At 46.9% G+C, this 26274-nt stretch overlaps 1 protein-coding gene across 2 annotated transcripts; it reads right to left on the bottom strand.

The window, feature by feature from the left end:
• Nucleotides 1–5979: 5979 nt before the first annotated feature.
• On the bottom strand, nucleotides 5980–23753 carry RHEX (regulator of hemoglobinization and erythroid cell expansion). 2 transcript variants are annotated; one of them, XM_059414095.1, is made up of 8 exons: nucleotides 23687–23753; nucleotides 21710–21801; nucleotides 13010–13115; nucleotides 10149–10408; nucleotides 9839–9939; nucleotides 8632–8769; nucleotides 7282–7352; nucleotides 5980–6744 (listed from the first exon to the last, which is right to left on the bottom strand). In XM_059414095.1, the coding sequence occupies exons 4-8, from the start codon at nucleotides 10157–10159 to the stop codon at nucleotides 6544–6546; spliced, it is 522 nt and encodes a 173-aa protein (XP_059270078.1). In that variant the 5' UTR covers nucleotides 10160–10408; nucleotides 13010–13115; nucleotides 21710–21801; nucleotides 23687–23753; the 3' UTR covers nucleotides 5980–6543. The 2 variants fall into 2 exon arrangements, with proteins under 2 accessions (XP_059270078.1, XP_059270079.1); XM_059414096.1 differs by lacking the exon at nucleotides 13010–13115.
• Nucleotides 23754–26274: the final 2521 nt, after the last annotated feature.

Below are 26274 nucleotides of genomic sequence, written 5' to 3'. Positions count from 1 at the left end.
TACCCTGAAGAGCACACTTGGTGCAACCAGGAGTGGGGAGAAGTGAAAACCCCGGAGAAGGGTCCTATTTCTCTACCCAGATCCTGGATTTGTTTGTTTTCTACGGGGAGGCTTCTTTCAGGAAGGAAACCAATGAGGAAGATGGGTACGGCAGGTGCACCAGCCTTGCCCGCTGCGCCAGCCTGTCTGCTGAAGGGGGATGGGGGGCTTAGTGCAGCACCTGTAGCTAGAAAAAATCCATGGATGCTAGTGTTTCTCTCCCCGCCCCCCATCATTCACCTTTATAGGATGGGTGCCAGGGCAAAGCAGACCCTCAGGGGTGGTGCACGCTGGGAGAGAGCCGGTGAGAGAGGGAGGAAAGAAGATAAAAATGAGCCCAGTAAGAGAGTGGACGAAGTTTCTCTGAGGCAGCATGGCTTGTTGGCTCTCCTTCCTCCCCCAACGGACCCACACGGCGCCTTCCTCTGGGACACCCAGAGGAGACATCCTTACAGAAAGTCTGGCTGGATCTATGCTCTGGATTTCCTTGAGGCTTTTCACAGCTTTACTGCGAGCCATGCCTGCCATGATGAAGTTGGGAGCCCAGGGTTTGAGACTCAGCTCTGCCTTCAGGTGCCTGTGTGTCCCCGGGCAGACCCCTCCCTTCTCTGGGCCTCTGTCTTTTCACCTGTTAGGACAGAGATGATCAACTTGCATCATCATGTGCCTTCATCTTTTCCATCTCTACCCTGTCATGACTTTGCAAGACTGGGCTTGGGGCTACAGTAGAGCCTTTTCTAACCAACAGGCTCTAGAAGAAGAATTGCTGGATTTTCATGACAATGACTCAATTCTGGTGACTGTGGGTCCTGCAGTGGCTGTGCTGTCTACTTTTGCTCTCAGTTCTGTGATGTTGAAACTAGGAGCGGCAGCCAAGCACATGGACTCTGGGGCTTTGCCCTGTTCCTCCTCATTATCTCCAGTGGGATTGAGACCCCAGGGTGACTTCCCCTCCCAAATTTCAGTTCTAATCTAAGAGATGGACCTGGTGATGGAAAGAGCATCAGATGGAAAGTCAGGAGAATCGTGTCTCGGTTCTGCCACCACTGATGGCCACCGTGGGGAGAATGCTGATTAATCCTCCATCTCTGTTATGAGGGTCAAATAGGACTGTGGGTGTAAACGTGGTTGGTAGACCCAGGAGCTCTCTGCTAGAAGACAGGGCTGCTGATGCAATGAAAAGCTTCTGAGAACAGCCCCAGCGACCAGGTCGACTGCCCTCTATTCCTATGGAACTGCAGGAAATGGCTGTAACTTTGAGCTTTAAGGGGTCTCTCAGCTCTGAGAAGCTTCCTTCGGCTTCCTTAAAAAGACCCTGAACTGTGTTGTAAATGAGCAAAGTGTCCCTAGCCTTCAGTACTAAACAACCGGGCAGTGGGACCTAGACCTAATGGGACCTAAACCTAATGGGACCAAGGCTCAAGGCAGAGGTGAGGGCCCACAGTCTCTCTTCACCACGTTCTGTCACGCATGTCAGTCCCTGACACCCAGCCTCTTCTTCCTTGTCCAACTGTCCTGGTGGAGCTGGGCTTAGGAGCCTCCCACACCAGCAAGTGCAGCAGAAGTTTCTCCTGCCTGTGTGTGTAAGCCACCCCCCTCTTCACACCACAGGTCCGGTCCCTCGTGCCCAAGTCAGTACCGGGTAAACTGTTGCTTATCGTGATGACTGGGAGGTAGGAGGGACACCACCTTTGTACTCCAAAGACCTGGGTTCGAGTCCTGCTCTTGTCCCTCTTCTATCTGTATGATCTTGGGCAGGTCCTCAAATCTCTCTGAGCCACAGGTTCCATATCAACTAGAAACAACAATGCCTACCTTTCTGGGGGAGGGGAAGGTGGGCTGTAAGACAGTAGACCGTAGAAGACTCTATAGGGGAGATAATGACGGCCCAGCTCCAGATTGCTCCTGGTGAGTAACCTCCTGTGGGAAGCATGAAAGAGGGTCTCTGTTGTCTGGGGTTAGTCTCACTTTGACAGCAAACCCCGGGAGAGATGGAACCATGCTGTCTCTGGGCTGGGCACTTTGATGAAGTGTTTATGCCTTCCTGTGGACTCTGGAGTACAGTGCTCAGTCCCAGAGAACCTGCATGGGAGCAGGGGGGTAAGGGGTGGTCAGGGCAGAGAATGGCAAGAGGGAATTGGTTGATTGAAGGTTTCTCAGAATGGGTTTTTTTATAGGCCAGTGAGTTTCCGGATGTCCAGGTCTGTGTTTTGTATGTAAATGGATCTTTTGTTTATCAAGGGGCTCTAGACTCAGCCCAGGCTGCAGTAGCTTACTGCTGGGTCAGGAATCTGGAGATGGGGTTACAAGTGGCCCATGAAACTCCATAACCAGGATGTTTCTGGGCGTGTTTGTTTCCTAGGAGCGGGGACAACGGGATATTCAAGCTGAAATAAGATTTGCTCCCCTTGAGTGGGGTGGCGATGGGGAAGAGAGTTTGAGGGGCTGGGGAGGGAACTTCACCCACTTAAGAGGAAAACAAGAGTCGCTCGGGTCATGATCCCAGCGTCCTGGGATCGGGTCCCACATTGGGCTCCTTGCTCGGCAGGGAGCCTGCTTCTCCCTCTGCCTCTGCCTGCCTCTCTGTCTGCCTGTGCTCACTCTCTCTCTCTCCCTCTCTCCCTGACAAATAAATAAATAAAATCTTAAAAAAAAAAAGAGGAAAACAAGAGTGTCTCGGGATTTGCCCTGTGGATCACAAGGTGGCAGTATGGAGCTGAAAGTGCGTCCGAAGCTGACCCGACCCACAGGGAAGCCCGCCTCTCCGCTCTCACACCCGCTACCTTTCCATACAAGTTCCGGAGTTCTGTCTCCTCCATTTCACCCAGTTTTCCGGAGATAACCTGGACACATGCTTCTCTCTGTCAAACTCATGGAGGATGTATTTGTCAAGAAAGCACAAAGAAGGGCGCCTGGGTGACTCAGTTGGTTAAGCGACTGCCTTTGGCTCAGGGCATGATCCTGGAGTCCCCGGATCGAGTCGGACATAGAGGCCGACATCGGGCTCCCTGCTCAGCCGGGATTCTGCTTCTCCCGCTGACCTCTCTCCTTGCATGCTCTCTCTATTAAATAAATAAGTAAGTAAATAAATAAATAAAATCTTCTAAACAACAACAACAAAAAGAAAGGACGAAGAACAAGGTCAAGGGGAGGGACTGAGTGTAGAGACTGTTGCCTGAAAAGATGAGTGTTTGAGAGAGCGAACAGGACCTCAAAAACACAGAGGAACTGAAGTTATTATAATGTCCTCAGTTTAGAGGCTGGGGCTTGGGGTAGGAGGCCTTTTGAGAGCCCCCTGGGCCCAGAAATGCATCCTGATCCCAGGAGCAAAAAGCCCACTGATGGTGGGCACAAAACACCTCCTCACTCTAGTGGGTCTCGTTGGCCAGGAGCACAGCATCGCTCCTGGAGTTCGGCTGTGGTCGTAGTGGGCATTAGGATGCTAGCTCCGTTAGACCAAGACTCCGTTGATGACAGGTCATGTTAATTCTGGTCCACTAGAGAGTCCCAGTTCATAACTGGCATGTCATCAACCACTCGTTGCCGGTAGCAGATCAGTTTCTCTGTATCTTGTAAGATAAAGTTGAAGAGATTTTTAATTCGGTCCACACTTGCGGGGGAATCCAGAGTGGGGCGGTATGGTCGTTCTTGGATGTCCCGATGGCTAGTGTATGACATGGGAGAAAGTGACTTCGTTTTGCTGAATACTGAGCTCCTCAAAAGGTGATTACTCATACAGGCGACCGTTCGTACACATTTACATAGCTGACCTTCCAAGTTCACGGGGGTAAAAAGGACACTGTCTTTCCAGCAACATGGTGTAATGAACTTGTGGGTCACTTCACATTGTTAGCTGGCCTCAGCCATCAGCTTGTTGGCCCAAACTCCTTAGGACGGGAAATCAGCCCTCCTCTTCCCTTATCAGGGCATGTGAGAAATCATCTGCACCATCGATGGGTACCAATTTTCATTAGTCACTGGGCAGTCGCACGTTCCACCCTAGTTAGAGACAGGCCCCTCCGAGAATGGACCAGCAATGGGGGCGGGGGCTAATTAACCTCCAGGATATATTTATTTGCTACAAGTATCATACCTTGGAAGCCAGTCATAACAGAGTTCCTTACAGACCTTAATGAGATGGTCAGTGGCATTCAAATCTCTGTGTTCACTGACATCAGCTCCCCGCTCCAGGCAGCCCTGGCACAGACTCCTGTGGTTCAGGACAGGTCAGTTCCTGGAGCATTTATGGAGAGCCAGCGCTGGGCAGGCCTGCTCCCTTTCCTTCTGCCTCTTCTCCCTTCAATTGACTTTTCAGCCTTCATTCTAAACTGAGGTCAGAAGTCACCCTTCTCTGGGATATTTTTGCTGATGATGTCAGGTCTCAACATTCCTTACCCAATCTGCCCAAACATTTATAAGGTCTGTTTTCATTGCTCTGTGTTCATTTCCTTCTGTCACATGTTTGGTACAAGCTCTTACCTGTCCCCACAGCTGGGTCTAAGTGCCTTGACTTCACCCACCCAGATGTTCAAGTGTTCTTTTAATGTGTGGTTCTCTGGATTCCGGGGCCCTTCCAGAATCCTGCAGAAAGGAGACCCTCTACCTGCAACTATTTCATTTGTCCCCTCTCCTGGTGTGGGACCTGTCTCCGCGGTGGGCCTGCCCAGCCTCCCTTGGGTGTATGATAACTCATCTGAACCTCTTCAGCACACCCTTAAATTCTCTCTCTCTCTCTCTTTTTTTTATTTTTAAAAAAGAGATCAATAAGAAGTGGAGTTTCAGTTCTAGATACAAAGACAGTGTTGCTGGTGGTGATGTTGTTGGTGTTTCTTCCTCATTCTGCCCCTCTGATCAATAAAAATTCTTTTTCCCACTAAGAAAAGCGCTCTAAGCAGATGTCTTCGTCCATTCCGGTTACCATAAAAAAAATGCCACAAACTGGGGGGCTTATAAAGAACAGAACTTTCTTTCTCTCAGCTTTGGAGGCTGGAAGTCCAAAATCAGGGTGTCAGCGAGGCAGAGTGAGGACTGTCTTCTGGGTGGAAGCCGTCACGTGGGTTGTATTCTCACAAAGCAAAAGGAGCTAAGGAGTTCTACAGGGTCTTTTTTTGACAAAAGCACTAATTCCATCCAGGAGAGCACCACCCTCCCCATCTAATCGTACCCAGAGGCCTCACCCTTAATGCCACCACAGTGGGGGTTACGATTTCGACATAGGAATTTAAGGGGGCACAGACATCCGAATTGGAGCGGGAGAGGAACCACAATGAGAGCCAAGAGGTGGAGGGATGTATGAACAGGCAGAACTGCGCAGCCCCAGAAACGCAAACCAGAACCCCGTCTTCAGATCATCTTGGGGACCAGGAGCCTGGGAAGATGAAAGCGTGCCACGACGCAAAGGGTCGTTTGCTGCCAGCAGGTGGAGCACAGGTAACGCTAGAGTCCTCTCGAAGTCCTGCATGCCCCTCCTCTGGGGTTTGTGAATTTGGTTAGGGGAGGTCCTGGGGCGTCCACTGTTTGAGATGTTTAACTGTTGTGAGCAAAAAAAAAAAAAAAAATTCACTTCGTGGCTTAATTGCCTGTTGGAAAAAGTATATTGTATGTGTATCTTATCATCAATTTTAGAACCTGTGAGGTAAATCCTCTGAGGTTTTGTAGCTACAAATGATGACGAATTTTATCCTTCTTTCCAACAGGGATAGTCCTTATTTTTGTTGACTCTGATGTTTCACCGATGAGAACTTCTAGGCAGTGTCAGAGGAAGGAAATGACAGGCTTGTGGACACTTTTACTCCATTCATGACTCAGTCAAACTGTGTCTAGGACCTTACCCATAAATACCACGGCGTCGGCTGATTTGAGACAAGCTGGGCTTCATGCAGTTAAGAAAGTGCCTTTTTATTCCTCATTGTTTTAATACAAACAAAAACAACAAACCAGAAAAGAAGATTGCACTTTATTGGGTTGAATTGGGGGAGATTTTTTTGTCCCCTGGAATCACAGATTGGGCTGCTAGTTGGTATTTACCAAGGCCCTGTCAGCTTTCGTTCCTAAGAAACGGGGAATTCAAAGGTTGAATGATGGGGAGCTTTCTAAGTGACCTACTTTAAAGTGCTGAGGGCAGGGTAGCACGACTCAGCAAGATGCAGCTCTGGAAGGGGGCAGCTCCCCGGGTTGGGCAAGAGGAAACCAAGACCATTTTATTTAAAACTTTTAAGGAAGTTGCTTGTTGCCAAACAGTAAAGAGCTCCAAGAGTCATTTAATGGTAAGATTGCCAAACAGAACTCCATTACAGTTGATTAAAAAAAATTTTTTTTTCACACTTTTCAATGGAGAAAGACGTTCCTGCTTTCTCTACTGTTATCTCCCCTCGTTCATACTGATCGTGGAAGTTCTTCCTGATAGCTGGCTCTTTCTTGCTGAGTGAGCTAAAAAATAGTCATTCCCCTGCAAGGTGAGTGTGAGAATTTCTAGAGAACAGCACCCCCTTAAAGACCTAGACCTCACAGGGCCACCTGCGTGTACTCAACCGGCTCAGAGTCATCAGGCTTCGCAAAAGTCCAGAAATTGGGTTTGTGGCTTTTTGGATTGACGTTCACATAATCTGTGGTTTCCTTGATGTTCTCATAGTCCAGGGAAGATTCACTTTTTAGTCCTTTCGTGGCGGAAAAGACCACTTGTGCATAATTCATATTCTTCGTGGCCTTAGAGGGGAGAAAAAGCAGAGGCATGGGGGTCAAGATTCCTACTAGGGTCAGAGGAGGGGAGAACCCCAGGACAGAACTCTCACTCAAGGAGGCTTGGCTCCCCAAGCTCAAGCTGGAAGGGAAAGGCGCGGGGTTGGAGAGCAGGGAAGGGGGAGTTGGGGAGGTCTGCCCGCTCGTGCCTCCTGCCTGTAGGGGATTCATGGGTTTAAGCAAAGATGTGGAGACTGAATCCCAGTGAGGTCAGGACTCAAAGGGGACTTTGGCTCAGTGACTGGGGTACGGGGAGGAGGAGGTGACCCATTCGCACTTGCCTTTTTACAACCCACTCAGACCCCCTTTTGTGTGGAAGATCTGCGTTGCTGTAAGCCTGCCCGCACCCCCCCACCCATCCCCTAAGGATGCTGTAAAGATTCAAGAAGCCTGCCTGCCCTGCTCCCATCTCTGTAGCTGGGGCAGCCTGGGTGGTGCTAAGTCTTGTGCAACAAGGACCCTAATGGCATAGGATGGGCTGGGCTTGCTGGGGGCGTCTGTTACCTGGCAGGTTGGAGACGAGCTGCCTGAGCCGTTCGAGCTGTCAGAGCTACCGGAGGATGTGTTGCTGTCGTCTAGGGAGAAATAGAAACTGTTCTTCCAGGGAGATCCAGGGAGTGTTGGGGGGGGATGGACACAATGGAAGGGAGAAGGAAACAAAGGCAGAGCCAGCCTCGCGAAGCCAGGCGGGGAAGAGAAATACAGAGCCCCCCTAAAAGAGAAAAAAGGAACTGAAGAAAGGGGGAGGAGAAAGGGTCCCCCAAAATAGTCAGGAATGCGCCCAGGAGTCCCGGCACCACTGCTCTGTCCAGTTCCATCTAAAACCAGTAGCTGACACCCCAGGGCTGGGCTGTGTCGGGAGGGGCAAGCAGAGACATGCGGACACAGAGCAGCCCCTGGCAAACAGCTCGGGGGCCTCCGTGGTGACCTCACCGGCTCAGGCTTTGATCTAGACCCGCCTAGCTCTAGCTAGGCAGGTGACATCCCTCTTTGTGTCTGGTTTTGCTTCCTGTGAAGCAAGAGGGTTGGATGACTCCTCTCAGGTCCCTGAGAGCCAAAGCGTCGCTGAGTCTCTGGCCAGGGCTCCAGTGAAGCTCTCCGGCCAGGGTCCCAGCGACACCAGGGCCCCTCCGCTCCCACAGAAACACTCAGTTCACATGAGTGCTCTCTTCTGGTCCCCACAGGCTCTTATCTCAGCGCCGGGGGGAAGCCTGACCACCAGATCCCTCCAACTGAAAAACTAAAATTAGATGGAGCAAATGCAAATCAGCCAAGCGATAAACCATAAGAAACAGTGTGATCTCTGGGGAGTGAGTAGAGCGGGGCTGTGGTCTTGCTGTGGAAGCAGCCATTTCCACTGTGTGAACGGTGGCCTGGTGCATCTCCCCAGCCCTGAGAGAAAGCAAGAGGGTGGTGTCCCTGTTGGTTCACTTGCCCATGGGGAATGGGGATTTGAACCATCACCAAGACTCGTGTTTATTAAAGCACCCAGATCCCATGGCCAGAGGCAGTTGATATCTTGGCCGCCCCACTGACCGGCGCCATAGTATTACAGAGACAGAACAGAGACAGCCCCAAACCCCTTCTGCAGTGGCTTACACTGGACCAAACCCAGATCCACACAAACCCAGCGAGATGCGCCCCGTGTGATAGGAAGAGCAGCTTACTGCAAAAGGTAGGCTTGGCAAGGCCTTCCCTGATGTGGGTGCAAGAAATCCTCCAGCTGGGGGTCGGGCAGACGGGGACAGAGCAGAGCCACTGTAGGGTGGCTCCCTGGGCGCCCAGACAGAGCAGAAGAAGCTTTAGGACAAGTTCGCTCCCTCCCATCCCCGCTTCTTCCTCCCCATTACTCACGCCTATAACGCCTGTAATGGGGCTCAGACACAGAAGTGCTGGGAGTCTCCTCCTTGGCAGCAAGTGGCTGATGGTGGGCAGGGCTGGGGTTCGGGGCCTGGAGCCTGGTCCCTTTCAGTAGCCGCTCACTCTCCTTGGCTAAAGGGGACAAGGCAAGGGTCAACAGTGGCAGCTCTCTAGGTCAAGCAAGCACACACTGTCTCTGAGCACTGCCCTCAATAGGGCAAAAACATTTGGAGGGACCTCTTCAAAGCTCAGGCCTCCATTCAAAACCCTGCAGCAGCCCTCGCCTAGCTCAGAGTACAAGCTGAAGTCCCAGCCTCCAAGGACCTCCATGGCGTCACTATCCCTCTCAGTTCCGGCCACCTTGGCCTCTCTGCTCCTGCTGTTCGCTATCAAACACGTTTCTGCCTCAGGGCCTTTGCAGATGCATCTCGCTGTCTCAGGGCCTTTGCAGATGCATCTCGATCCCTCACTTCCAGAGATTTATATGCAAATGTCGGCATGTCAGTGTCAGTGATGCTGGCCATCATCCCTGTCCTATCTCCTGGCCTTGCTTCATCGTCTTCTTCCCTAGCATTCACCATAATCCAACACGCGTGTGTATTACCTGTTTATCTGGTTTGTTGTCTGTTCCCCCCATGAATGCAAGTTATAGAAGGACGGGGAATTTTGTTTTGTTCCCTGTTGTGATGAATGAACGAATGGCTGGCTGGCTGGCTGGGATGGATGGCTTGAAAAGCCTTTCATTATTTACTTCCTTTATTTCTTTATTTTAGACTGCCTTTATTTTACTTTCCCTAATTATAATGCCATCCCAGAACAGAATTTCTCTATTTTCCATCGACAATCACTTCAAGAATGCAAGCCAGTCTCTTAGTCCAGTCATACCCAGAGCCATGTCTTCGCCCTTGAGTCCTTCCGCGGCGATGAAGAAGATGAGTCAGACCCCGGCTGAATGCGCCCACCCCCGAGAGCACTGCAGGAGCTGGTCTCTGGGTAGAAGGTCTGGATAGTGGAAGGACTGTGGGCCGCCATCCCCAACCAGAAACAGGTCGGGTCAGAGTGGGGATTCCCCAGTAAGGGGTGATCTGGCCAGTGGATTCTCAAGTAGGTATTCCAGGGGTGTTCAGGGGCTTGTCTTGCTGGAGGCTTGGGTATGGTCCCTGCAAGTGGCTAGGAGAGAAGGGAATGCAAGGCCACCTACCCATGTGCCTGCTGAGCAGGTAGCTGATGGCCGCAAAGAGGCAGGCCTGTAGGATGAGGGAAACCGCTGCAATCACTAAGCCGTGCCAGAGCTTCATGTCTCTGTTGGGACAGGAGAAGGGTCGGAGTCAGAGGCTGCAGAGATTCTCATAGAGCCACACACCCATCCCGGCCCCCAGCCAGAGACAGCCATCGGTTGATGCTGTGTGTCTCAGAGCCAGTGCCTTTGCCTCTCTGGGCAGCCAGGGAGGGTGGTGTGCGTGCTCCGAAGTCAGCTACGCCTGTGAGTCTGATTGGAAAACCCCACTCACTCTGTCAGCATGATGAGCTTGCAGGGCGGCCGCGGGTCGCCAGTGAGGCTCGGGCTCTTCCAGGGGCAGGAGGAGGAGACGTGCGGGGCACCAGGCTGGGCACCTGGTCTGCACGCAGGGCACCCTCAGGATCGTCCAGGAGAAACACAGGAGGCAAGGCGGCTGCTAGGACTCAGGGGCTCTACCCCCAGCTCCACTCAGGCAAACTTGGCTGCTGGGGGTGGGGGGGCACTGGCTTTCCTCTCCCCAGATTGCAGTTTCTGAATATACAAAAGAAGGAGTAACTGGTCGTTAGGTATTTGTACCCAACAGTGGGCAGCGGGGTGGAGGTCATGGGGCAGCCACTCGATGCCGGCCATAGTGCTGAGCCCCTCCTACCGCTTTCCCGCGGCCCAGGGCTGAGAGATTGTGAGACACCCCCCCCCCCAATAACAAACTTGTGGGATTCAGAGAGCAGAGGGACACAGCTGAGGTCACGCAGCCAGTACGCGGCCGGGCCTAGCTTTGGGCTCTAAACTCAAGCCTACAAGTCCCACCACTGGTCCCGGCTCCCGGGGAGCCTGCCGCTGGAAGTGCCAAGGGTTCCACTCAAGCAAATGCAACAAGAGGGAGTCATGGAAGAAACCCAAATCTTAAATACACACACATACGCACACACACCCACACGCACACCGGGTGTGGCTTCGTGGGGTTTTAGGACCAAGAATCTGAATGTATGCCCACAGATATGCGGATTTTAAAAAATCAGCGTATGGATTTCATCAGCATTTTGCTGAATATGGTGTTTACTCTAAGACAAAGGCAGGACAACTTCAAAACTTTTGAAAGGATACTTACTTACACTGTCCTGAGATGAGGGGCACACCCCCCCAGTTGTCCTGCTGTACACTGTAAACCTTTATAAGACTTTTACTGTCATTAAGATTTCCAAGGGCTAAGGGTGCTGTGGAAAGTCCTGAAAACTTTTGTTTTGATTGTGGTTCTCACACAGGGGCTTTCTAAGATCAGAACTGGGACCAAGAGTCAAAAGAGAGAGAAGGCCGTGTTGGGCAGGAAGATGTGTGGGGTTTGCCATGAAGGCCTCTCCAGGGCTGTAGGTGTTGGCCAGTTGGAAGTTTCCAGAGAGAAAAATACCACCATCTTCTTTCACACAGTATCAAGCTAGTCCTTGGCCGTGACTTTACAAGATCAAAATGTTGGAAACAACACATATCCAATTTATTCATCCTACGTCCTTAACCCATCCTGTTTCCTATATAATAAGTTCTAGCTACTTCTCCCAAAAGCACCTAATATTACCCTTTGCTTTTCAAGTTGAACGTGGTGGGTTGCCTTATGAGTATCATGCGCTGGTTAGAAGGGGTTCAGGGGAGCGGGAAGTAGACACAACCCAGAAGGGCAGGTGAGAAAACACTCCAGGCAGTTCCCAAAGTCCATAGACAAGTGCGTAGAAAATCCAGTATCGCCCCCACCCCCTGCCCCCAGTGATCAGCAAACTCCAGAAAGAAAGCTCAGTTAAAAGTGACTTGTGCACAAAATAAAATTTACAGAGCTGGAAAAAAACAAAACCACAAAACACAAAAATGATGGAGATGAAGCAAAATGGGGGTTTTTCAGGAAAAAACAATGATCTTCAAGAGGTGGGGGCAACTTGATTTGAAAAAAGGCACAGATGAGAGTTTTAATGCCTTGCTCTTGACTTATTTTGGATAAGCCCGCCTAAAATTTTGACAGGTATTGATTTCCTGAAGCCAATTCCAGTATTGATTTCTGGGGCAGTGGCAAAAGGGAGATTGGACTTTGACAGAAGAGCTTTATTGAATCACAAAAGACGTGAACATCACAGGAAGGAGCTAGAAGCCAAACCAGTGTGTCTGGGAAACCAGCAGTGTTGTTCCAGTTTCAAAGGCGCTCTAGTGCTTTAGTATTGATTACCTCATCTTCAATGTCTCATTTGTCCTTAATCACAGAAATTATTCTCTTTCTTTCATCAGAGGGAATGGCCAGAAAGCCACTAAGGGCTGTGTTCTGAAACCACACTCGAATTTTAATATTTTTTTAAGGCTCCTTTCTCTCCTTATTTATTAAAAATTAAACAACCAACGGACATTTGTGGTGGAATTTAAAATGCAAATAAGCAAAACATTTCACAAAATCACCCGCATTTTATTCTGTAACATTTTCTACATATTCTCATAACTATAGGTACTCTTTCTGTGTACACGTGTAAATACATGTGTACACGTATACAGTCTTTTCTAAACACGGCATCGTACTGATCGGCAGCTTTTCCTCGTCACTGAACGTATCGTAAACATGTTTCCAGATCAGAAAAACCTCCATTACAAAGCTCCAAACTGGAGGCCCACAGACCAAATTTGGTGCCTCGGTGATTCTGTTTGATGAGGTTTTTTCAAGAGTTGGATTTGGAGGCCCTGACTGACCCCTGAGCCATTTGAGTGTGCTACTCTTGAGTTCGATGGCTTCATTGTGAGTTACTACTATTCCTCTTTATCAGTATTTCTGAGCACTTTTTCTGAGATCTAGCTCCAACAGATCTTTCATTGTTGTCTAGAACTCTTTTCCTCTGTGCTGCACATTTCGACATCCCAGGAGACCACCATCCTAATAGGTTAATGGGACAACCAAAATGACTGAGAAAGGCCCTACACATTTCCAAAAGCCTCACCCCGAGGCAGCAATTCTTGCCCCCAGTTGAGAATCACTGCATTAAATCAATGCCCCCTTGTTTTAAAACCGATACCTTCTTTTGGCTCTTTATATTAAATTATAGTGCCTCTACTTCCTTCCATCGTTTTCATATATTACAAACATCTTACCAGCCAAATGACACACTGTACCTGTGCGAGGATCAAGCCTAAAGTCCAACAGATGTCGGATAGAGTCCAAGTTCTCTTCCCTTCCAACTGGGAATTATTAAACTTCTCAGTACCTCAGCCTCTGTACCTGTGAGATGGGGAGAATGACAGCCTCTGCCTCACCGAGTTCTTGTGTGTGCTCGGTGTGTTATGCTATTTCTAAAGACCGGTATACAATGCCAGGCATGGGGGAAGCACTCAGTAATTACGGTTGGGCACTCTTGACAATTTGACTTGGCTTTTAGACGTGACAGTGGTGGAAAAGACACCCATTCAGTAGAAATCATGCTTGGAATTTTGCATCTGGATCTGTTTGCGGGCTGGCCAGGCACGGTGCGGTACCCTGTCTGATGCTGGGCAGCTCCCAGTCAGCTGTGCCATCACAAGGGTCAACAACCGATACACTCACGACCCTTCCACACCCCCATACGCATTCTGTTGTTTGCTTTCAGTGCTGGGTTCAATAAGCTACATGAGATATTCAACACTTTATTATATAATAGGCTCTGTGTTGGATGATCTTTGCCCAACCATAGTGTTCTGAGCTTGTTTAAGATGGGCTAGGCGAAGCCATGTTTGGTAGGTTAGGTAGAGTAAATGCAGTTCAGGCTTCAAACGCTTTCAATTTGCAGTGGGATTATCGGGACCTAACCCCATTGTAAATGGAGGAAGATCTGAAACACTTCACCAAGATGGCGCCTAGAGTAGAGCTATTAGAATTGAGCCGGTCTATTTGAGGAAACTCAGGCACTCATGTTGAGTATAGTTTGAAGATAAGAACTGGGACAGGATGAGGTACAAAAATGATGACAGATGTCATTATTTAAGTGGCTAATGGCCCCTAACCACAATGAACAGGTTGTTCCTTGGGGTCTAATTGCAGATTTGCTGATCAGACAGTGGGCAAAAGCATCTGCTCATTTGCACCTCCCCCCACACACACACATACCAAATAACCAGGAAATGAGCAAATTAGGGTAATTAGGTTGTGAAAAACAGTGCCTGGACCATGAGAGAGTTTGCCACTGGCTCATCCCATCATCAAGATTGGGACTGTCTTGCCCTCTTTGACCTGCTGAGTTTTGACACATGAACCAACACTAATGCAGCCTCCAGCCAAGGACCTGCCCACCACAGTCCAGAAGAGTGCTGGAAGCATTTCTTCTGTCCACTTCAGGCCCGCCTGGAAATCCCAAGACTTCCGAGTACACCTGGATCCCATCTTTCTGCTTCCCCTTTCTAATGATAGAGGAGCCTTTAGTTGGTACAACCCAACATTGACGTGAAATAGTAGGGACACACTGCGTTCCTGCCTGACATGCTTTCTTTGGAGAGAGTCACTCTATGAAGAGTGGTTTAAAACAAGAGCACAATAGAAGATTTCTATGAAAACCACACAGATTGCAATAATCAATAATTGCTATCAATATAGTTAGGGCTTTATTGATTTTTTTTTTTTTTTTTTTTTTTTGACAGAGAGAGAGAGTGAGCAGAAGCAGGGGAAGCAACAGGCAGAGGGAGAGGAGGAAGCAGTGTCTCCACTGAGCAGAGCCCAATGCCCGGGGACTCGATCCCAGGATCCTGGGATCATGACCAGAGCAAAAGGCAGACACTTAACTGACTGACCCACCCAGGCATCCCTTAAAAAGACTTTTTCTGCAATCTTCATTAGCTTATTTTTAAAATTAAAATTTTGAGCCATAGCATAGCTGAATGGTGTGGAGAGAGAACAAAGCCAAAGAGATGAGAGCCGAGCTGCTTCTCCCAGCCCTGCCGCTCCCTCACTGTGGAGCTGAGACAAGTAGACGTTCTTTCTAGGCCCTGGTGAATGAACGGCCGGACACTCGAAAGTGCTCCTCGGGCTCTTTTGAGATCCAAGTATTCTGTTTTTTTAAAGACTGAAGTAAGGGGTGCCTGGGTGGCTCAGTCAGTTAAGCGTCTGCCTTCAGCTCAGATCATGATTCCAGGGTCCTGGGATTGAGCCCCACATTAGCCTCCCTGCTCAGTGGGGAGCCTGCTTCTCACTTTGCCTGCCACGCTCCTTCCTTGTGTTCTATCTGTCAAATAAGTTAATGAAATCTTAAAAAAAAAAAAAAAAAGACTGAAGTAAGGAAGCGGGGAAGAGAAACAAATTTGGATAGAAATGGGATATTTTAAAAGAAAAAAATCTGTTTCCATTTTATAATATCATCCATTCTCCTTCACATTACTAGACTTTAATCCCCTAACTTAAAATGCACTTTGGAATAATCAAGAAAAGGAGGTAACATATATAAGCCAAACTCATAATGAATAAAGCCACAGAAACAGAGGAGATCTAAGATTTTGAGGTTACTAAGGTGTTTTTTAAAAATGAAATATCAATAAAAATAATGATTTCCTAGAAAAATATAAATTAGAAAAATTGATTCCATAAGGCACAGGAAACTTAGAGACCAAAATCAAAACAAAGTAACAAGAAAGACTTCTGGAGGCAGCGTGCTATTTAGCCACAAAAAGCACAGAACGGCAGTCAGCTTGGGTTCACATCCCCGCTCATTCCTGCATGAACTTGGTCTAGTTCTTGAACTCTTCAAAGCCTCAGTTTTCTTATCTGTATCATGGGACCAATAATAACTAGTTCCCAGGTTTCAGTAAGACAAATATAAATGATACTTCTGAGGATGACAAGAGGAGCTATGTGAAGTACTTATTATAGCTTTTGTCACATAATAATAATAAGCATGCAATAAATGACTCTAGAAAATAAAAGCATTATTGCAATTAATCGACTCAAAATTTGTGTCCAAATAGTATTAGAAAATAAGTTATTTTAAACTTCTTTTTTATTTTTTAAAGATTTTATCTATTTATTAGATAGAGATCACAAGTAGGCAGAGAGGCAGGCAGGGGCGGGCGGGAAGCAAGCTCCCCCCACTGAGCAGAAAGCCCGATGCAGGACTCAATCCCAGGACCTTGAGATCATGACCTGAGCTGAAGGCAGAGGCCTTAACCCACTGAGCCACCCAGGTGCCCCAGAGTTATTTTAAACTTCTAAGGAACATGTAATTTCCGTGCTATTATACAGATCCAGGGCACAGAAAAAGATGGAAGACTCTGCCGGATCATGTCACTTATGAATACAGAAGTAAATATAAGATAATATTAAGAAGTTACTCCAGGGACATCCAGGAAGTCAACTATGACAATAATGAAAACTGGTGTTGAGTATTTACCATGCTCTTTTGAGCTCTCGCTCTGCAAGAATAGACATGATCCCGATTTCCTAGTGGGACCATAAAAGGCTTGGGAAGGGTGAGCAATTTTCGCTGGTCCCCACCCCCCTTCCTCACACCCCCTCCCCCGCTGCTGGAAGAGCCAAACAGCAAACCAAGCTCAGCTCTCAGTCATTACAGGGAACTGCCTGTTACAGAATATGAAGAGAGCATCAGTAAATGGAGTTTTTGCAATGATGATCTCCATAATATACAAACACCATCGTCGGATGAAGTCAGATACTCGTTTCTTTTTTCATAAGTTGATAAAATAAGAATATGAGACTTATTTCTTGCCATAATAAAGACTATCTCTTCTATACCAATAATCAACATCTTACCAAGCGGTAAAATGTTTTAGCGGTTATTTGAGAACGAGGATGTCTGCTGTAACCATTTAAAAAAATTAATCTTCGCAATTATAACTCTGGGAAGTAGGAAGTCCTTCCAGCCTCCAACCTCCAATAATCATAAGGGTCTGGAATAGTTACGGGGCAGGCTTGGGGACACTTTTCTATATATCATTCGTCTAATTCTCACAGCCACCAAAGAGGAAGGTACTATTTTTTCCTTTTCCTTTTCTTTTTTAAAAAATTCAGGTATAATTATTATTTCCGTTTTACAGAGGGCAAAATGAAGACAAGGAGAGGTTAAATAACTTGCTCAAGACTATAAGAAGAGGTAACAGGGCTTGGTGCCCAGGCAGGCTCGTGCTGGAGCTGAGCTATTAACTGATACATGAAAGCAATAAAGTCATGGTTTGGGGCAAAGGCAAGTCAAATGCATCCTTATTTGCAAAAGACGTGATTATATACCTAGAAATCCCCAAAGAACTGATTGAAAAAGTAGTGGAATTGATGAGAGTACTTGAGAAAGTCCTGAGGGCACGGTAATATTCTTTTTTTTTTTTTTAAAGATTTTATTTTATTTATTTGACAGACAAATCACAAGTAGGCAGAGAGACAGGCAGAGAGAGAGGAGGAAGCAGGCTCCCCGCCGAGCAGAGAGCCCAATGTGGGGCTTGATCTCAAGACCCTGGGATCATGACCTGACCCAAAGGCAGAGGCTTTAACCCGCTGAGCCACCCAGGCACACCCAGGCACGGTAATATTCTAAAATTATCAGTTCTTCTCCCTATTAGATCAGCCATAACCAGTTAGGAAATGGAATTGCAGGGAGCGAGAACCAGGAGCCTCAGCAGCCATCACACCAGATAGAGCTGAGAAGAATTTGAAGAATAATTTGAAGAAAGTAATAAAAATGTACTGAGATATCTAAAAATTGGGGCATCCGACTGGCTCGTTCAGCGGAACACAAAACTCTTAAGCTCAGGGTTGTGAGTTTGAGCCCCACGTTGGGTGCAGAAACTTAAAAATAAAATCTTTTAAAAAAAGAAATAAAAAATTTAAAAAGACATAAACTAATAGACACATGATATTTCAGATCAGGAATCTGGAAGACTGAAAAAGATCACTTTGAAATGAATTTGTTGGTTCTGAATAACTGCAATCAAAACTACAGTGAGAATTTTTTACAACTCCAAATGAAATCTCAAATTTTTCCAGGGGGAAGAATAACAGTTGAGAAGAGCTAAAACATATGTGAAAAGGAATTGTGACCAGGCAGGTTCCTGACATACCACTTTTTTTTAAAAAAGATTTATTTATTTATCTGAGTGTGTGTGAGAGAGAGAGAGAGAGAGGGAGAGAGCGTAGGGGGAACAGAGAGAGAGAGAGAAACTCATGGAGCTCCATCTCGCCACCCTGAGATCACGACCTGAGCCCAAACCAAGAGCTGGTCGTTCAGTCGACTGCATCTCCCGGGTGCCCCGTGACATACCACTTAAAAAAAATCTTTTTTTTTATTTTTTAAAGATTTTATTTATTTATCTGACACAGAGAGAGAGATAGCAAGAGAGGGAACAGAAGTAGAAGGAGTGGGAGAGACAGAGGAGGCTTCACACTGAGCACGGAGCCCGACACGGGGCTCTATCCCAGTACCCTGGGATCATGACCTGAGCCGAAGACCGATGCCTAAGGCCTGAGCCACCCAGGAACCTCCTAACATACCACCTTTTATTTTTTTTTTTTAAAGATTATTTATTTATTTATTTGACAGAGAGAGAGATCACAAGTAGATAGAGAGGCAGGCTGAAGGCAGCGGCCTAACCCACTGAGTCACCCAGGTGCCCCTAACATACCACTTTTAAAGGGTGGTATAGACTTGAAAAAAATTGGCTAGGATGTATAATAAATAAATCACAAAGGTGGCTCACAAAGCCGTGAAAGGAAAGCGTCATTTAGAAATGTCACGCACAGAATACTGAATTCGCTACCTATAAGAAAAACAAAAAATAGCTTGCATCCAGATGGGATGTAACAAAATAATTCCAAAGGAATTAAAGAAGTTAATATTTTCAAGTAGACATTAAGTAGAAGGAAGTAGGTTGGATGTTCACAAATTCAGTAATAGTTCTTAAATCCTACATGAGAGAAAACTTTCTCAGCTTATATGCAATGGAAGAAATCACAAAGCAACAGGAAAAATAGATTTGACTCGAAAATATTAAGACTTCATATGTTTAAGTCAAATAAAATTTAAAGGCAAATAGATAAAAACACTAGAACGAGCGTGTACTATGTATAACTTTAAAAGGTTTCAGATTTTTCTTCCCAAAAATTCTTTTTTTTTTTTTAAAGATTTTTATTTATTTATTTGACAGAGAGAAATCACAAGTAGATGGAGAGGCAGGCAGAGAGAGAGAGAGGGAAGCAGGCTCTCTGCTGAGCAGAGAGCCCGATGCGGGACTTGATCCCAGGACTCTGAGATCATGACCTGAGCCGAAGGCAGCGGCTTAACCCACTGAGCCACCCAGGCGCCCCTCTTCCCAAAAATTCTTAAGAAAAACCCTTAAACCCCCAATTGGTACATGGGTAAAAGGCATGGAACAATTTACAAACAATCCGGAATGGGACCAAAGCTGCTATTACAAGGTAGTCTTACCACTACCAATTATAAAAGTGAAAATGGGAAACTATTTCATTGAAAAACAAAGATTAAATAAATCACGGTGAAGGTACAGAATGGAATGTTACATCAACATTTAAAATTACATTGAGAAAAAATTAATCTGGGGAAGGAGTCCATTCCATGAAGATATATCATGCACTTATATTTAGCTACATACAAAACATATTAAAAATATTAAAAGAATAAAACCTTGTACAAAAAAGAACATTTGGGGTCATTCAACTCTTTTGTCTTTTACATTAGTTTAGTAATAGCCCCCAGTCACCTGATTCGGTTCATCAAATCCAGAATAGTTCATTGACAGTAATTTTGCATATCAAATATAGATTTGTTCACAAATATAAACTTATGGAAATTGAATCATGGATTTCATTTAAATGTACTTTGTTTGAAAAGGGGAAGTAGAAGAAAATATACTTAAATGTTAACAAAACTGGGTATTGTGGGTGGTGTTTTATTTAACTCTTTATACTATCTGTCACTGTCAAAGTTTTCGGTAGTTAACGTATCTTTTTTCTAATCAGAAAAAGAATACTTTTTAAAAAAAGATTTTACTTACATTTATTTATTTGACAGAGAGAGACACAGCGAGAGAGGGAACACAAGCAGGGGGAGTGGGAGAGGGAGAAGCAGGCTTCCTGCTAAGCAGGGAGCCGGAAGTGGGGTTCAATCCCAGGACCCTGAGATCATGACCCTGAGGCATACGCTTAACGGCTGAGCCACTGAGGTGCCCCAGGAAAAAAAACCACTTTAAAAATATTGAAATAAGCCCAGAAACTCTGAGTCCCTCAATTAGCCTAGTACTAAATTTATCTACATAAAAAGTTTATTTACATAAGTTGTGTCTTACTGTGTTAATAAAACATTGAGAGATCAGCTCCATGTGTGAGTTCCAATTAAATATATAGTGAGTGGTCTAGGTGTGTGGCTCTGTGTGAAGTAGTCTGACGGACAGGATGAACGGGAGAATGCCATCTGAACATTCAAAAGCTCTCATTGTACCTGAAAAACCAAGACATTAACATACAAAAAAAATCGAAAAGCAGAAGAGACGTCACAACAAAGTTGGAGGAAGGCATGATGTCTGTAATATGTACTGTCTTGGAGGAGAAATTGATCCCCCCTGCACAGAACACTCAGAGAGGAGGCCAAGGGGGAACTTCGAAGAACAGGCAATGGATGATGGAGAAGTAGGGACGGAGCAGTCCAGCGAAATGCGTCTGTCAGCCCTGACTGCAGGGGAAGCCACTGTCTTCGGCAGGCTTCCACACAGATTTGGCCGCACGTAAATAAGATACTGTGGGAGGAAGCTGGATGCACTGCAAGGGTAGGTACAGGCAGACGGTGAGGAGTAGGGACTTGGTGGCTAGATGGCTTCGGTTTGGAATTTAAGCTCTGACCTTCCTGGCTATGAACTGCTTTCTCTCCCTGGGCCTCAGTGTTCTATCTGAAAAATGGGGACAGCACCTGCTTCATTTTCTTAACTCACACACGTTATGGGGGCTTGTTATATGCTAGCATCATGCAAAACACTTGGCATAAATTATCTTACTGTTTTTTATTTTTTGAATTTTTGTAAAGGAGGCTCTGTGCCCAATGTGGGGCTCGAACTCAGGACCCCAGATTGAGAGTCACGAGCCAGCCAGATGAGCCAGCCAGATGGCCCTATAAATTATCTTGCTTAAACATCAGGATAACAAACTTACAAGGTAGCAACTGTTGTTGTCCCAATTTTACATATGAGAAAACCGGACTTTCATCCCCCACGGAGAGGACAGAATTCAAACCCTATTTTGGGGCCAGAGCCTTTACCATACTGCACGCAATATTTAAGAAGGTTAGTCAAGTGCTGCATGTAGAGGTGCTCAACAGGGAGGGATCCTCAGAGCCAAACAGAGGTTTGAACACACACCGGCTTACCTATTACAATGCACCCATTTTTAATAGGCCCTGTAAGAAAACAGGGCTCCCCCATGATTTTTACTTTTTAAAAATTTTTTTTTAGAGATTTTATTTATTTATTAGAGATCACAAGTAGGCAGAGAGGCAGGTGCGGGGGGTGAGTAGAAGCAGGCTCCATGCTGAGCACAGAGCCCAATGCGGGGCTTGATGCCAGGACCCTGGGATCATGACCTGAGCTGAAGGCAGAGGCTTTAGCCGACTGAGCCACCCAGGCGCCCTTCAGCCATGATTTTTAAATGAGAGTTATAAGCAACCGAAGATACAAAGCCATATGGTCCTGGGAAGTCCTTAGTCCTAAACAGTCCCTACTCCCATGACTATTGCCGTGTCCATGCACCAGCGGACAGAGAAGGCCAAAGTACCCAACAGGGAGAAGGGAGGAGTGAGGTCTGCAAGACACCGTGGGGAAGGGGACAACAGAGAGTAAGGGCATCACCTTTGTCCTGGGCATCAGAAAGATCTTTTCTGGATTCCCTCCAGCGCTGGTTACCATGGCAGGGGGCTCACCCCAGGAGGCTGGGACATAATCTGGAACGAGAAAGGAAAACCCCAACCAACTGTCCAGCTTGGTGACTTTGCCAATTCAGCCGCCTTGGGCATGTCACTTCTTTCTGAGCCTCAGTTTCTCGGTCTAAAACCGAGGGGGGTGGTGTGCTAAATAGATCCAGTTCCGATGTGTTGTTGTTCTAGAATTCCCTGAGTGTAACACGGACATCAATGATGAGAGACTCAAGTCAACCAGAAATAGCAAGTCTGAGTTTCACCAGATTTGCCGCATCTCTGGTAGTACACATTTATAGGGACAGGCACAGCCAAGTTTTAAGAAGGAAAACAGATTACTCAAAATCTCAAATTCGTAGTCTGGGGGAAGGCATTTTCTATCAGCAATGACTTGAGATCAATGCAACCTGAATGCGACTTAGTTCTAAGCCTAAATCAGCAAGTACCCGGGGATTCGCAAGCAACTTCAGCAGTATTCATAGATTTGTTTTGCTGACCCCACGAAGCTCCTGGTAAAGTGAAAGGGCCAAATCATTCTGTCGCGTTTTGTCACATTCTGTACACACTGCAATTCAAGCCATTTATCTAGAAGAAACACTATTTAACCTTGGAGGAGCCACGCAACGTCCCTGAGTCTCAGTTTCCCCCCTGCTAATTGGGAAGTCAAATGTCTCCCTCCTAGAGTTTATCACAGCGGGTGAGACTGTGGAAGCTTCCACTGTCTCTGCCTCACAGTTGGGTCTCAGGGCCTGCCACCTATGGAGTCTAGCTGGGCGAGGGTCCCTGGATTGGTTTATGACTCTGCTCTTGCCATCTCTAGATCCTTAATCATTTTTTAACAAGGAACCCCAGATTTTCATTTGCCCTGGGTCCCGCCAATTGCACAGCCTATTCCACTCACTGTATCGTTTTGAGCAGAGTTGCCACAGCTCAAACAACAAGGTCACTATACAGAGTGAGAAACAGATTGTCCCATCAACAAGTCCTCTGTGAGAGCCTCATGGGCACTCGTGAGCGCTGCACCTCCTGAACTCCCAGAGGACGGCTCTAAGCACGCTCTTGGGCGCTAATGTTCTCCAGAAGCTTTTCTTTCCCTGTTTGACTTCAGTCAAGTCACTTAACTCCTCTGTGCCTCAGTTGCCTTAACTGTAAGAGAAGCTGTTAATAGCACCAGCATCTTCAGGGCTGCTCTGTGGACAAAATGAATTAGTCCATGTAAAGCTCTTAGGATGGTTTTGGGTGCAGGATAAACTCTACGTAAGGGTCACGTATCACTCTTTGCCGTTGTTCCACAACTTTCCTTGTGACGGTGTGCAGTCTCTGACTCCCACTCATAACGTGTTCAAATTGCCACCCCAGTCCCTTCCCTCCACATATGGCAGTCTTTTGCAACTTGGAACAAATCTTAAAGACAGTTCTCCCACAGGGCGACATTCTCTGGGATTGAGTTCCCCATTGACTTAACAAGAATGATTAATTAATAGCTATTATTGAGTGACTGCTTCACTAGGCATCAAATGTACGACTTGTCTGTTATCCTCAGAGCAATGGTGGAAGGTAGGTGGTTGTACATCCATTTTACAGATGGAGAAACTGAGGCTTACACAGGTTTAGCAGAGTTCCTTGGATCTAGCTCTGACTGGATCCAAGGTCTACGCAGCTTCTAGCTGGAGCTCTGATTGCCACAGCTGTTACTGCACACGCATCTTAGGTCTCGGGAACAAGAGACTAATGTCCATCTAGTACAAACCGTTCAATCTTAGGTCCACTCCAAGACAAATACAAGTGAATTCCACACTCTGCAATCCCAGCACACAGGCAGAGAATCCCCTCCGAGACCTCCGCACTCTATGTTCACAGACACACACTCTTCCAACTAATTTAAAAATCCACCTCCCCAGAGGCTACTTACCGCAGGACAACAAGCAACGTCTGACCCCAGCTTGTGTTTCGGCACCGTCCTAATGGAAACAGCGTCCCCACCAACCCCCGCCCCCCCACCTCGTGCGCCAGCCCCACCCAGAAGCTTCTTGGTCATTGGAGGTCAGTCACAAATGTTTCACCATTTCCAGCCGGGCAGGGGCACGCTGCTCAGAGATTATCATCTAGCTCAGTTGCGGAGAGCGGAGTGAAGCAGCAGATAGCACCTTCTATCTTTCTCTGCAGGGCTCTACCCTGCTCCTCTCTGCAGACGGTTTACGTAGATGGAGGAGATTAGTAGTTTCTTTATCTCCATGTGAACTCGTATTTAAATACCACAAATACGCACGAGGCCTGCTAGCATGGAAAGAGCACTGGTAGGGTAGTCCACAGGCCTGGGTTCGAGTCCCACCTCGAGCTTTCACTTGCTGCATGAGTTCTGACAACCCACGTTCCCATCAGGTAACTCCTGCTCTTCCTCTAGAAAATGAAGAAGCAGGTCTCTAAATATTGGCAAAGGTCCCTTCCAGCCTGGCCCATCTTTGAATCTGTGTGTGATGTGGCCCTAGATTAAGGGATTGTGGATAGGATAGAGGTCAATGAATGAGGACCATTTTGCAAGGACAATTTCTTTGCTGTTAAGCCTTAAATGACACCAACCTAAGACGCTTGTTGCGGTTTCTGTGATCATACCAGGAAGGCAAGGAAGGTCAACCGCAGGCTTTTGGCAGGTCACAACCTAAAACCCTTGAGATATGGTAGTGGAGAAGACATGAGGGTGAAATGATCTTAAACTGTCAAACAAAGAAAGCAGAATTTTATAGGTCTCTGGGATGTCACCTCCCCGTTCACGACAGATTAATCACCGTAGAATCATGGCTTCAGAATCAGATATATTCAGATGTAAACCCTGCTACACTACTTGGTAGCTGTGTGACTTGAGGAAAGTTGTTTAACCTCTCTGATCCTCAGTTTTTTCACTTGTAAAATTGGGTTAATAATATATACCCAATTGGGGTGCCAGGGTGGCTCAGTGGGTTAAAGCTCAGGTCATGATCCCAGGGTCCTGGGATCAAGTCCCCCATCGGGCTCTCTGCTCAGCAGGGAGTCTACTTCCTTTCCTCTTTCTCTGCCTGCCTCTCTGCCTACTTGTGATCTCTGTCAAATAAGTAAATAAAATCTTTTAATATATATATATATATATATACCCAATTTTTTGGGAAAAAAAAACCTCATAAGTTTGTTTAAAGTTAAAGAATACAAATAAATAGGCAAAACACTTAACAGAAGCTCCTTTCTGGGGTAAACAACAAATGGCAGTGATCTATCTTTATATTCTCTAAAGACGTTAGAAAGCCTTCCCTTAGGCTGAGTCCTGCTCAGTGTTTTATGGTCCTTGATGTGTCCTTGGCTCACCGTGGTCCTTGATGTGTCCTTGGCTCACCATGGAAATACATCTGTGGCTGGAGCTGCCGTTTCTTCCCTTTCGCATGAGTTGTGTTAAGAACATCGAGCCCTGTTATCAGTCAAGATTGAAGAGCCCACAAGAGTGATTTCCTAATGAGGCTCTCCACACCCTCCCAGTTCACCTGCCAGTGTCAAAAACACTCCTCTCCTCTCCCGTCTCTGCCGTGACCTCTAAGTAATGAACTTGAGCTACAGTTAACTTACGGGGATCAAAGGGAGTCTCAACTCTGCGATTACCCTTGGACGTGAACCTGGTGTAGCTATGGCGGCAGCCAGAGCTGTGTAAGCTTCACGCAGCTCTGTGCTTCTGTGTGGACCACTTTTGGACCAGAACCTTCCATGATACCACTCTGAGGCTCAGAGTGCCGTGTCGTTATTAAGGATCTTTGTTTGAACGGGTCGTATTCGGGGTCTTTTGTGTGTGCATTTTCACTAGACAGTGAAGCAACCATAGAAAATCCACTTGACTTGGAAGTTAGTGCCCTAGAGATTCGAGGCATTTGACTTCTCTGGACTGCATTTTTCTCATACAGAATTGGAGGGAGTTTTGACTAGATCACCCATGACTGGGCTTTACGGAGCCAAGTACGAATTATTGAGGGTCTCTGTGTCCTGGGCGGCCAGAACTCCTTCTGCCCCTATGCTTTAGTAGGTTGGTGGCATGGAAAGAGAGGGACTAAAGCCAAGTGCTCTGTTACACGTGCCCGGGATACACCCCGGGCTCACACACCCCCTAACCTGACGGCAGACACCTGCCGAAGAGAAGCTGAGGATTCACCCACAAGGGCACTTAGCCTGCTCCTGCCCGAGGCCACTGGGAATGGGTTCCTCACATGGTCCCCCGTCCAGGGAGCATTTGCTAAACCCCACATGATATGGCCCTCCTCTTTCTACTTTGAGCTCGACGGACTCCAGCCCCAAAGGCAGGATCTGAGGGGAGATCAGAACGGTGATAAAGAAGTCATAACATCTGTAACAGCAACAGGAAGCTATTTTTGATAGTTTATCACCTGCTGGAGTGGCTGATGGACGTCGATAACACACTTTCCCCTACCCTCCCCGGGGTTCATAAGACCGCATCCCTTCCAAAGCCCTTTCCCCATGCAATGCCTC

This window comes from Mustela nigripes, chromosome 10, assembly GCF_022355385.1.
Source record: "Mustela nigripes isolate SB6536 chromosome 10, MUSNIG.SB6536, whole genome shotgun sequence".
Classification (NCBI taxonomy): Eukaryota; Metazoa; Chordata; class Mammalia; order Carnivora; family Mustelidae; genus Mustela; species Mustela nigripes.
Note: the sequence above shows the minus strand (reverse complement) of the source record. Positions and strands in the feature narration are given on the sequence as shown.